The 13896-nt window shown below is 41.7% G+C and overlaps 1 protein-coding gene across 4 annotated transcripts in view; it reads right to left on the reverse strand.

Annotated features, from left to right (window-relative positions):
- The window catches only part of TNFRSF19 (TNF receptor superfamily member 19), a 129428-nt gene that overhangs the window by 10509 nt on the left and 105023 nt on the right, over positions 1-13896 (reverse strand). For all 4 annotated transcript variants that reach the window (XM_075919268.1, XM_075919267.1, XM_075919270.1 and 1 more), the window contains exons 6-9: positions 10327-10491; positions 8217-8342; positions 4866-4968; positions 933-1330 (exon numbers count right to left, since the gene is read on the reverse strand). In XM_075919268.1, the coding sequence (XP_075775383.1) occupies positions 940-1330; positions 4866-4968; positions 8217-8342; positions 10327-10491 (785 nt within the window). In that variant the 3' untranslated portion in view covers positions 933-939. The remainder of the gene's footprint in view (positions 1-932; positions 1331-4865; positions 4969-8216; positions 8343-10326; positions 10492-13896) is intronic.

The raw sequence follows: 13896 nt of genomic DNA on the forward strand, positions 1-13896 counted from the left end.
CCGGCAGCTGCAGTGAGTTCCCTGTGGCTCCTGACCCCGGTGATGAATTTGGGAGCTGCGGGGAGCTCACTGCAGGGCTGGGAGTCTTGGCTCCCAGTATTTGTGAATTTCACCATTTGTGGTGGCACCAGGAACACATCCATTGCGAATGATGAGGGTTTCTTGCATTAGAAGGTGAAGGTTGTGAGTTCCTACGGAGAATTCTTTTCCAGGTGCCTGGCTAATGGGTATTGATAACACATGCAGGATCCAACTGATCACTGTATTTGGGGTTGGGAAGGAATTTCCCCCTAGGTCAGACTGATAAGGACTCTGGGGTTTTCTGTCTTTTCTGTAGCATGGAGCACATGTCATTTGTAGGTTTAAACTACATTCAATTTCCAGCCACCTTCATCTGCTAAAATGAAGAGACCCTTATTAAGTATTTTTCCTTATGTAGAGACTTGCAGAAGTCACTCCTTAAACTTCTCTTTGTTAAGCTAAATAGTTGGAGACTCTTTTTTTACCACTATGTTTTCTAATCCTTTAATCAGTTTCATTGCTCTTTTCTGAACTCTTTTTTCCAATTTATTAACATCCTTCTTGAAGAGCTGGCACCACCACTGGTCAGTATTTCAGCGCAAGTCAGACAAGTGCAAAATATAGAAGATAAAATAACTACTCTGTTCCCTCCATTCTGATTCACACTATTGCCACGTTGTAGTATAGAAAAAAATATTACACTTTTAAAATTCATATCATGCATTTAATGCAGTCAAAATGTTGAAGGTTTTACAATTATATAGTATAAATTACTTCACCAACTCTTTTATTTGTATGTGTTATAGTATGGCAGGAGGACTTATACATACTTACCTAGTTCTGCCTCAGAGTGCACCATTCTAACAATAAAAAGTTTTTCTTAATTTTTTCTTTACAGATATGTATCTTACCTTATTATCAGTCTGTGGGGTTATTAACTATTTCATCACACTCTGACATTGGCAGGTTTCCAACAGCTGAGTTCTGAACTAATGAAGCATCCACACATGTGCTCTGTTTAGAAAGTTCAGTGGATTCAGCAAAGATTCCAGGATGAGACTTGGCTAAAATAAGTACATCACTTAGATCCTGGTCATTATCTAGATCTCTATTGGCTTTATTTTCAGTCTCTGGATTGAAGGAAGTGATATTTCCATTAGTCAACTCTGGATAAGATTCACAGAAAGAGTTGCTGTCGCAACAAGTAGTGTTTTGCATAAGAGGCCAAGCATCTGAAAGGTCCCCACAGGCCGAGTGTGAAAGAGAACCGAGGAATGCAGGAATCATTTCTCCCACCGAATTTAAAGTCCTGCAAAGAGAAAAGTTAACAGGTTTGAAAAAATTCTCCAAAGACTATGGGCATGTCTACACTTGCCCCCTAGATCGGACTAGGGAGGCAAATGAAGCATACCAAAGTTGCTAATGAAGTGCGGGATTTAAATATCCCGTGCTTGATTAGCATATTCGTGTCCGTTCGCCATTTTAAAATGCCGGTCGCCTGATTTAACTTGCCGTGTGTAGTGCATGAGGAGTAACAGTTAATTCAAGGGAAGGGTTTTGGATCGGACTACCGCGTCTACAAACGGCAAGTTAAATCGGGCGACCGGCATTTTAAAATGGTGACCGGCCGCGAATATGCTAATCAAGCACGGGATATTTAAATCCCACACTTTATTAGCAACTTTGGTATGCTTCATTTGCCTCCCTAGTCTGAACTAGGGGGCAAGTGTAGACATACCCTATGAGACTAGTAAGTGTTGCATTAAGAAAATTAAACATGATCACATTAAGCTAATACTCTGGCGATAGCAATGTTTCTTCTCAAATCTGAAGACAGCAGGGCATTGGGAACATTATGAAAGGTAGAGACAATGCTGATAGTCCGTCACACTCATTCATACTTCTTAGTAACACCCTTTTTTAGACTTTTTCATCCTTTACAATCAGCCTTCAAAATAATATCTGATATGACTAGTAAGAAATGTTTTGCCCTAATTTCTATTTCTGCATTCAGTATACATAATATAAGAGAGTATAGGTAGGTTATTTTTATTTTTAGAGGGACTACTTCTATCTTACACAAAAAAGAAGAAACTGGAAGCAGTTTTCAGGTAAGTCACAATTTTAGATCAGTTTTTGTAAAGGTTATTATTACTATGTGTCTAAGAGTATGTCTACACTAAAAAACACCTAGGCTGTGTCTAGACTGGCAAGTTTTTCTGGAAAATCAGCTGTTTTTCCGGAAAAACTTGCCAGCTGTCTACACTGGCCGCTTGAATTTCTGGAAAAGCACTGACAATCTCATGTAAGATCGTCAGTGCTTTTCTGGAAATACTATACTGCTCCCGTTCGGGCAAAAGTCTTTTTCCGAAAGACTTTTGCGCAAAAGGGACAGTGTAGACAGCACAGTACTGTTTTCTGCAAAAAAGTCCCGATTGCGAAAATGGCGATCGGGGCTTTTTTTGCAGAAAAGCGTGTCTAGATTGGCCACAGATGCTTTTCCGCAAAAAGTGCTTTTCCGGAAAAGCATCCTGCCAATCTAGATGCGCTTTTCCGAAAATGCTTTTAACGGAAAACTTTTCCGTTAAAAGCATTTCCGGAAAACCATGCCAGTCTAGACGTAGCCCTACAAAAGATGGCATTGAATCTCAGGGTATGTCTACACTGTAATAAAAAAGCCACAGCTGCCCCATGCCAAAGTTCCTCCTAACTTTTTCCATCCATGTGTGGAATACATTGTTATGGGCACCGAGGTATGTGAGGATGTGTACCTCTAGTAGAAATGCAAACTGCTGGCTGCAGGCAGATGTGGGTGCTCTGCTAATCAGCTAGGCAGCACCTCAATCTCTCCTGGGTAGCTGCCCAAACACTCAGCTTACAGGGAAAACTGTTCATGGGGCTCGGCTCCGGCTCAGGGGTTAAGTGCCATGTAGACATTTGGGCTCAGGAGGCAGCATGAGCTCTGTGACTCCCTCCCCATTTCACATGGTGGTAGACTGCAGGCTCCATCCCAAGCCTAAATGCCTACACTGTAATTAAACAGCCTCTTAGCCCAAGCCCCACAAACCCAAGTCAGTTGACATGGGCCAGCTGAGAATTTTTAATTACAGTGCAGACATACTGTCAGAGCCCAGGTCAACTGACTCAGGTTTATGGGACTGAAAAAAATAGTGTAGATGCTCCTGTTCAGGCAAGGATATCAGTTTCACAGCCCAGGCTGTGGCCTAAGCAGGAATGTCTACATGGCTTTTATTAGCACTGTAGCACAAGCTCCCTGTGCCTCTGTCAGTTGAATCAGGCTCTGAGACTTGCTGCCACTTTTTTTTTCTTTTGCAGTGTAGTTGAAGGAAAAAGACTTTTCTGGGAAAAAAAACTGGGGCAAACACCTACTCTTATGGAAATCACCATGGGGTCTTTCATATCCTGACAGAGTTGGCAGGACTTGTACTTTTCAAGTCTAACCGGAGACCCCACACAAATGACATGGAACTCAATCTGTCAGCAATGGAAGAATAACGGGGCGGAGTCAACCTTGCTAACACTTATAGAAGTAGCTGCAGAATGTCTACATGTTTTAAATTGAATGCTTTGACTACTAAGCAATACTGTATCAAGGGCAGCTATTTAAACTACCTCTAAATGTTTAGTCATATTTGACCACAGGAATAAAACAGCAGATGGCCAGTCAAAACCTTATACAGAAAACAATTCTGGTTAAAACATATTCTATGTTAAAATCCACAGTTAGGAAATATCAGATGACATCCAAAGCTTTCTATTTTTACCCACTACACAGAATACATGATGTATAAATAACTGTGCCACTACTGTATTTACATTTGGCTAGATGCAAAGTTGATTAGGAATGAATAGTTAATGCTATGGGACTCATTAACATTACATTTTTCCAATAGCAGGCATTTTGTACTGGGGATGTAACAGTATAGTCCATTAACCAATTAAGCGATAAGAAAAAACCTTATAGGTTAATGCAAAAGACTACACGCATTTTCCCCCCACACTTGCCAGTAAATTTTTTAGCAGACTGGACAACAGCTCAGCTCAGTCCTGGCTTGCATTGAGGCCTAGACCTACCCCTGCTGTGGCTATGCATTTAAAGTTTATTAAAAGCCAGGCGGGCAGCGAGCCCGGCTCAGTTCTAGCTGGTGCCGGGTCCAGGAGTTCAGACCCCTCTCCACTGGACAGGGGCTGCCCAGGGACTATAGAATAGTCGCTTAACTGATAAGAATTAATGAGGTTAATCGACTATTCAATTAACCAATATTTAACATCCCTGATTTGCACATAAAAGATTAAATACAACCTCATAGTTTACTCTCAAAAGTACTAGAACAGATTATCCAATTTGGAGAGCAATTTAAAGATTCAGAACCAAAAACATATAAACTGTGTTCCTGGACATTATAAGCCATATCACTGGCTTGAAGAATTCTGGTTTACTGCTGTAACTGTTCCGGGCAAACCAGAGGCTAACAATATCCTGCTAGCCCATCAGGGAATAGAGGGTCACCAAAAGGCCAAAGCAGAATTGGGAGAGGGGAAGAATGTCCATCATGGGAGGAAATGAGGACACTCTCCCACAGAAGGTGTTACTTTTATTTTACTTAAGTTCAAACTTATGGCTTGGATCTTGTATAGTTTTTCTTCTGGGTGAAAATACAGAATTTGTTTCCATAACATGATTTTTTTATGAATCTAGCAAAAAGGATTGCCAGCGGTTCAAAGTTTTTCATTTAGCACTATTTTAATGTAACCTGTACAAATATTAATTTGTCCAGCATGCAAAATAGTTAATGCTTCATACAGTCTAAAAATTGTGTTACCTTTCATAAAGTGTTGTCTGAGAATGGAAAGTGCAGCTGTGACTGCTGTGCTCCATGCTACAGGTCTCATCACAGCACAGTGATGGAATCAAATGAACTGGGCCTACAGAATAAAACTTTATTTTAACATAGATAAAATATGCCTTCAATTAATTCACAAAGAGCCGTAAGTTTAAAGTCTGTATTTTTGTAAATTTATAATTTCCCCCAGTTTTACATAAATTAATTCATGAAGGTGTGAGATGTCATTGTTAAAAAAAAATTGGTCTTTTTATTACTCCTTTAAAATCAGTGTTACCCAAACTTTAAAAGCTGAACTTCTTTTTCAGGAAAATGAAAGAGTTTGTGCTCTCCTTCAGTCCCAACCTGTGTTAGTATGGGCCTACCACCAACCACCATTTTTGATCTTCAGAATATAGCTCCTCTCCTTTCTTATATTCTTCAATGAAGAGTAAAAGAGCTAAGAAATGCTGACATTTCAACTGGTATCTGAGTTAGCATCCCTTGAAAGGAATGGCCAGTCCTTTCATTATATGTATTACTTCAGGTTTTAATTGAGGATTTTCTCCACAACAGTAACAATAACTTTAACAATAGCAATAACTAAGTGACTTGGCTTTCATTTAAGAAAAAAGTGAGTCTCTGGAGAACAACTGTAGTACCATCACAAATACTTTCAGCTAGTCTTTTGTGCCGATCCTTCAGGAAATTGCATACAACCATTAAAATCTGTTGCATTGCATAGAATCATAAGAAGGGACGAGACCTTGAAATGTCATCTATTGCAGTCCCCTGCTCTCCTGCAGGATTAAGTATTATCTAGAACATCCATGACAGGTGTGTGTCTAACCTGCTCTTAAAAATCCCCAATGATGGAGATTCCACAACTTTCCTCTGCAATTTTTCCAGTGTTTAACCACCCTGACAGTTAGGAAGTTTTTCCTAATGTCCAACCTTAAACTGCCCTTGCTCCAATTTAAGCCTATTGCTTCTTGTTCTATCGTTAGAGGTTAGGAGAAATTTTTTTCCCTCCTCCTGGTAATAATCTTTTAGGGTATGTCTACACTATCCCGCTAGTTCGAACTAGCGGGGGTAATGTAGTCATCCGCAGTTGCAAATGAAGCCTGGGATTTGAATTTCCCGGGCTTCATTTGCATGAAGCTGGCCGGCGCCATTTTTAAATGCCGGCTAGTTCGGACCCCGTGCCGCGCGGCTACACGCGGCACGGACTAGCTAGTTCGGATTAGGCTTCTAATCCGAACTAGCTGTACACCTTGTTGGTGCCGGCCGGCTTCATGCAAATGAAGCCCGGGAAATTCAAATCCCGGGCTTCATTTGCAACTGCGGATGACTACATTACCCCCGCTAGTTCGAACTAGCGGGGTAGTGTAGACATACCCAGAGATACTTGTTTATGTTCCCTCTCAGTCTTCTTTTTTTCCAGACTAAGCAAAACCAGTTCTTTCCATCTTCCCTCATAGGTCATGCTTGATCATGAGCTTTAATCATTCTTGTTGCTCCTCCCTGGACCCCTCCAATCTGTCCACAACTCTCCTGAAATGCGGCGCCCAGAACTGGACACAATACTCCAGTTGAGGCCTAATTAGTGCAAGGTGGAGAGGAAGAATTACTTCTTGTGTCTTGCTTGCAACACTCCTGCTAATATATCCAGAAGGATATTTGCTTTTTTGCAACTGTGTTACAGTTTTGACACATATTTTAGCTTGTGATCCACTATGACCTCCAGATCCCTTTCCGCAGTGCTCCTAGGCAGTCATTTTCTGTTTTGTATGTCTACAACTGATCTTTCCTTTCTAAGTGCAGAAATTTTGTATTTGAATCCTATCCTCCAAAGCCTTTGTAACACCTCCCAGCTTGGTACTGTCTACACATTTTATAAGTGTACTTTATGTGCCATTATCTAAATAATTTATTAAGACATTTAACAGATCCAGACCCAGAAATTGCCTCTGTAGGACCCACCTTGATATGCCTTCCAGCTTCAATGTGAATCACTGATAACTACTCTCTGTGAATGATTTTCCAACTAATTATGGCCCTACCAATTATTAGCTCCATTTAAGTTGTATTTCCTTAGTTAGTTTATAAGAAGGCCAAGTGAGACAGTATTAAGGTCCTTACTAAATTCAAGATATATAATGTCTACCACTTCCCCCTTACTCACAAAGCTTATTACTCCAACATATGTACAATGGAACACAGTTAAGGTTACTCATAGAGCAAAGAGGCAGGGAACTAAATTTATTATTGGTGCAGGCCAGCAATAAATGACTACATTTCTGAAGCAGTTCTTGAACTGTGCGTTTTATTCTTTTTTACATATTCACCCTTGGGCAGAGACCAATATCTGTAAAATTTCAGTTTAATTTTGTGAAGGTTTTAGAAAACTCTGAGCCACTGAAGTGGGATAAGAGAGGAAATTATTATGCAGCCCTAACTATAGTGTTTGCTGACACTATAATGGTAATTACAAATGCCATAGAAAAACAAATTTAGAATTATGTTATGATGATATAACCTATCAGTGATTTTAACTTTGTCTGTACTGATATTAGTTTACCACATTTGAATAACTTTGAAGTTCAAGCCTCCTCTGGTATGTTTACACTATAATTAAGAACCCACAGCTGGCCCATGCCAGCTGACTCAGGCTCAGATATCGGGTTGAGGGACTGTTTAATTGCAATGTAGACATTTGGGCTCAGGGAAGATGGGAGTGTCTGAGAGCTCAGTGTTCAGCCCAAGCCCTGTGAGCCCTAATTAGCTGGCATAGCCCTGCTGCGGGCGTTAAACTGCATTATAGACATACTTTTAATGTATGGGATTAGATTCACTGTGAAAATGCTAATGTTCATGCTGATTGAACACACACATCGATTTAAATCTCAAAGCCTGAATTAACTGTACTTTTTAAGAGCAACAGGAAGCAAACAGGTCTAAAGAGACCCGCAGAAGAGCTCTTTTAACTTCAAAAGCTTGTTTCTTTAACCAAGAGAAGTTGGTTCAATAGAAGATATTAGCTCATCCACCTTGTCTTCCACATATCTTAACTTGCAGATTATTTACAGGGATGATCAACCAATCCAAAACAATAAAACAAAGTCTACCTCAAAAGCTGCTTGGAAAATTCAAGGCCTATAACGAGAAGACCACCTTCTTTTAACACTTACAATAAGTCCTAACTTAAGAAGACTGATCATGCCAAATAACCTTGTTTGAACTAAGATACCAATCAAAGCAACTCAGCTGCTAGATAAAAGCTCAGCATTCCATGTGTTCCCACTGTTTAGACTTCTCATCTTCATAAAGCCCTATGGAGACCTAACTTACCGCATGTCTGTGATGCATGTCGTTGACACTGACAACATGTTCTGTGAGCATAATCATTAAGCCGGGGTCTATCAAAACACGACAGTTCAGAACCATTGCAGTGATTATCCTGTGATCTCATAGGCCCTTTGAATAAAATTGAAGAGAAAATGTATCAGTATGCTCTATTTGTTTTTGTTCACAGTTTTTTATGTTTATGGAGTATTTGAACATTATATTTAACAAAACATTCACACTTGAGGTTTAATAGATTTTTAGGACCAATTGGGCTTATTATGACCATGTGGTTTGATCTCTTGCATAAGATAGGGCATTGCATTCTTGTGCTGAGTCAAAAAATTGTGGTTCATCTAGAATCTCTTCTAGAAAGACATATAATCTCAATTTTAAAATGCCTAGTGATTAAAAATCCATCACTTTCCTTAGTAAGGTATTCCAGAGGTTAGTTACCCTAGCTAATAAAAATATTTGCAGTATTTTCCTTTAGAATATTCTTAGCTTAAGCAGCTGGATATTTATTTTGTCTTTATTTGCCACATTAATGACCCCTCTACTATAGACATGTAGGTAATTTATGGACTATGGTCAAGTCATTTTTTAAGTTTCACTGAAGTAAGTTTAATATATGGAACTCCTTAAAACTCATTATAAGATCAGCCCTCAAATAATCCTGGCAGCTCTTCAATGAACCTTCACCAATTTTTCAATGAGTGACCTCACCAGTATCACATACATAAGTAATATCTCCTTACTTTTATCCAGTATTCCTTTATTTATACATCTAAGGATCATTAAAAGTCATTACGTTACCTGAATTAAGGATATTTTTTAAATGAGGGCAAAAATATCAAGCTTAATGTTTGCTCCTACTTTAATGTTATGGATGAAATGTTGACAAGATTATTAATTGAAACACAGTTGATTAAGACATTTCATTCATCTTGAACATATCTATAAATATGGATAAATCCTTAGTGACAAACATGGTATTTTTTCTTCAATAATATAGTAATATTAATACAGGCAGTCCCTGGGTTACGTACAAGATAGGGACTGTAGGTTTGTTCTTAAGTTGAATTTGTATGTGAGTCAGAACTGGTACATATTGTACCCCAGGTGTCCCCGATTCAGCCACTGCTGAAACTGACCAGAGGCTGACTACAGGAAGGCCGAGGCAGAGCTGCTTTGCCCCGGGCTTCCTGGAATCAGCTGCTGATCAGTTTCAGCAGCAGCTGACTTGGGAACACCTGGGGTACAGCAGTTGGGGTGCTGCCAGGTTGGTCCCCGCAGTGCCGAGGTGCGGCGCTGTGGGGACCAACCCGGCAGTGCCCCAGCTGCTCTGTCCCAGGCGTCCAGATTCAGCTGCTGTTGAAACTGACCAGCAGCGGCTGACTCGGACACGCCTGGGGCAGAGCAGCTGGAGTGCTGCTGGGTTGGTCTGGTAGCACCGACCCTTGGCGCGGCGGGACCAACCCAGCAGCACCCCAGCTGCTCTGCCCCTGGTGTCCCCAAGTCAGCCGTTGCTGAAACTGACCAGCGGCGAGAAAAGCCTGGTCTGCTGGGGGGGAGGGGGGGCGCACTAGCTGCGCCCCCCCCCACCAGCAGACCAGGCTTTTCTCGCCGTGGAGGACGGTCCCGCCGCCCACGTCCTCCGCAGCAAGAAAAGCCTGGTCTGCTGGGGGGGGGGGGCGCACCTTGGTCCCGCCGCCCGCGTCCTCCGCGGCTTTGCTCCGCGTCTCCCTGGTCTGCTGGGGGGGCTCCCCCAGCAGACCAGGCCGACGCGGAGCAGCTTTTCTCACCACGGAGGACGCGGGCGGCAGGACCACCGCGGCGCATCTCGGTGGTCTGCTGGGGGGGGGCCCAGCTAGTGCGGGGTTCCCTCACCCCGTTCATAAGTAGAGATCCAACGTAAGTCGGATCCACGTAACCCGGGGACTGTCTGTACTGTAATTTTAAAGGAACAGTTCTCTGATGGCATATTTTGCACCATTTTAAAAAGGTCTACACTCCCACTGTATTGCCAAAGGCCCTGACCCTGCAAAGAAATTTGTTGTACTTCACTATCTTGTTATTCCTAAAATATTACAAAAAATCATAGTTGGAAACTCACAGCTTGGCTTCTTCTCCATAAACTGTCTCTTACAGTAAATAACACAAAGGATGAGAAGAGCTAAGAGCACTGTGGCCAGTGCACTGCATATAACAGCTGCTAGAGCAGTATCCCGAGGACTGGAAGCAGTTGATGGGATCTTCACAAGGTTCACTTTATTAGTACCTAAAATATAATGAAGTACATAGGTAAGGCACATTATGTGAAGCTTAGGTAAATGAAAAATCCAAGAAATATAATTCTAACAGGCTCTTAGCACAGAAAAAAAGGGCTCTCCATTTGCTAATTTATCAACAGCAAAGTTGTATAACTAATATTAATATAGCTTATCCTCAGTTTTGTTATTTAGTCTCAATTATGCTGCGAGGTGCAGACACTTATAAAATAGCACAATCTGTTAAATGGCCATATAGTGAATTGTGACTACATACAAATGGAGAGAAGAGAGAATAGAATCCTTTAGGTAGTTCAAACAATCAAAACATATTTCTTTTAAAATACATTTTTCTAGATCAAGGCCTTCTCTACACTTAAAAATTAGGTCAATATAGCTACAGTTCTCAGGAGTGTGAGTTTTTCACATCCCTGAACATCACAGCTATCTCAACCTAATTCCCAGAAATAAATATGGCTAGTTTGATGGAAAAATGCTTTTTTAGATGACCAAGCTACCACTGCCTGAGAAGGTGGATTATCTAACTTCTATCACTATAGGAAGTATATACACAGTATATCTATGACACCATAGGGCTATGTCTACACTCGCGGCTTCTTGTGCAAGTATGGCTGTTCTTGCGCAAAAATCTGCAGAGCATCCACACTGCCCACCCACTCTTGCGCAAGGAAATTTATAGTAGGGCGTGGTAAGAGAGGGTTTCTTGCGCAAGAGCTACGCTCTTTTTTAACAGGTATAAGCCCTCTTGTGCAGGAGCTCTTGCACAAGAGGGCAGTGTGGACGCTCGGCAGGGATTTCTTGTGCAAGAAAGCCCTATAGCTAAAATGGCCATGAGAGCTTTCTTGCGCAAGAGAGCATCTATACTGCCATGGGCGCTCTTGCACATCCATGGCAGCGTAGACGTTTTCTTGCGCAAGACTTCTTGCACAAGAACCCTTGCACAAGATGTTCTTGCGCAAGAAGCCGCGAGTGTAGACATAGCCTAGCTGTGCTGCTATAGCACATAGACATGGCCTGAATACATCATTACCAATGTACACATCAACAGGGTATCTGGGCACCAAGTTTTTTTTTAAAAAGAACCTCAGACCCTCTTAGACATGTCACAGTAACATTATTCCCCACAAAACAAATAGGCATTACTATTAAACATTATGCTCATTCTAAGTGCAAGTCTGCAGAGAACATGCTTTTTGAATAACAAAACATTGAACTCTAGACAAATTCCTTAAGGAGTCACCAATTTCTTGGGGCTTCAGGATGCTTGTAGTGGGTGCCGTGCCAGGTAAGGAGAAAGGATTTGGCCAGAGAAAGGAGTCAGGTCAAGACTCGTGGAACAGTGGCAAGGCTCTTAGTGAAAGATTAGCTATTCATTTCCAGACTTTCAATGGTTTTCACACAATTACAATATTCTAGTAGGCCTTGTGGATGCATTAAGACCTGCTAGTATGGAACTATGTACCTATGCAAAGACTTGCTGAAGTAAGTGGGACTCTGCAGATGAACAGGGTCTATACTAGGGGATCCCTATGAACAGGGCTTGACAATTTAGGTAATGTACTCGCCACAGGCAAGTAGATTATAGTCGGGCATGGCGCCGCAGCACGATCAGCGCATGCGCAGTGCGGTCTGCACCTGCGCAGCTTGCTGAACCGCGCGGCTGGCGAGCCCTGCCTATGAAAACTAGGGTATAATCCAGAAGTGTGGGTCTCATACCACCATATATTGCCAAATAATAAGTTTTTTTTTAAAAGTCTGTTAACACTTTAAAGACTATCAAAATAGGTAGACGGTAACATAAGCTTTCGTGGGCATAGCCCACTTCTTCAGATGACCAGAGTGTTGGATGTCCAGAACCAAGATAAATGAGGGAAGAAGGGGGGCGGGGGAAGAAGGAAAAAATAGGAGGGGAGGGACAGAAAGAAGTAGAGGGTAGATAAGTATCAACGAGAAAGCCAAGAATGTATGTAACTGGAATTACTGGAAAACAACAGTCTATTAGCACCTAAAAACTAGATAGTTACAAGAGGCAGATAAGAACCATTAGTTAGCAATGGAGAGGAAGAGAACTTATACCAGATTCTCACAGACACAAAGAACCATTGTAATAGAAATGTAGCCGTGTTAGTCTGGTCCAGCTGAAACAAAAAACAGGATTATGTAGCACTTTAAAGACTAACAAGATGGTTTATTAGGTGATGAGCTTTCGTGGGCCAGACTTTCACTTTCAGTCCTTTGGGTACAATGTCCATCTTTTTGCACTTGGATAGAAAGATGATGTCTGTATCTGTGCAAGTTTTTTCATATGGTTGATGGATTTCCATTCCAAACGGCTAAATGTAGTGCCTTAGCCATCTGGAATGGAAATCCATCAACCATAAGAAAAAACTTGCTGCACAGATACAGACAGACATCATCTTTCTATCCAAGTGCAAAAAGATGGACATCGTACCCAAAGGACTGAAAACAAAGAACCATTGGCACCTTCATTGTTCACAGGCATGGAGCTCCACAGCTCTGAGTGGCTGCATTCTGCCGTTCCCCGCCAATGGGAGCTGAGGGAGGAATGACCTGGCCTACGCCACTTCCCATAGGTCTCATTGGCCACAAACTGCACGGGAGCTGTGAGCGGCCTTGTCTGCAGACACTCAGGTAAACAAAGCATCTGGTGGCCTGCTAATAGCTAACCTTGACAAACTGCCTATGGCTGGCATGCTGGAAGTTCCCCATGCCTACTATAAGTGGAAATTTCCACTTTATTTGTCCATTCAATATCTGGTTTAAGTGAGTACTAATAACTTTAGATTGAAAAGAATTCAGTTTTAAAAAGCTTATAACAAGAGTATGCTCATTTAAAGTGGAGCAAACAAAACAAACAATACTTCTGAAAACTCTCCTGCCCTAATGTCCACAAACAGAAAAAACACAGAATTGATGAGACATTACAAGTACTATACACATAGTTCTTCAGGCTATGTCCTGACTGCAGACTTCTTTCAGAAGAAGTTTTTCCAGAACAGAGCATCCACACTGCCAAAGCGCATCGAAAAAGTGATCTGCTTTTTCAAAAGATAGTGTCCACACTGATTGGACGCTATCTCGCATATAAGGCCACCAAGAACCAGTTCAGCCAGGACACTAGTTGCTTCCGAGTGCTGGTGTCAAAGCCTAGCTGAGACATGCTCTTAAAGGGACCCCTCTGGACAGCCGTTTCTCTGCTTCTGCTGCGTTCTTGCCTACCTCTTTGCCCTCTTAGGGCATGTCTAGACTACTTGGCTCCGTCAACAGAGCCATGTAGATGAGGGTTGTAGGCAAAGGGAAATGAAGCGGCGATTTAAATAATTGCCGCTTCATTTAAATTAAAATGGCTGCCGTGCTGTGCCCATCAGCTGTTT

Source organism: Pelodiscus sinensis, chromosome 1, assembly GCF_049634645.1.
Source record: "Pelodiscus sinensis isolate JC-2024 chromosome 1, ASM4963464v1, whole genome shotgun sequence".
Taxonomy (NCBI): Eukaryota; Metazoa; Chordata; order Testudines; family Trionychidae; genus Pelodiscus; species Pelodiscus sinensis.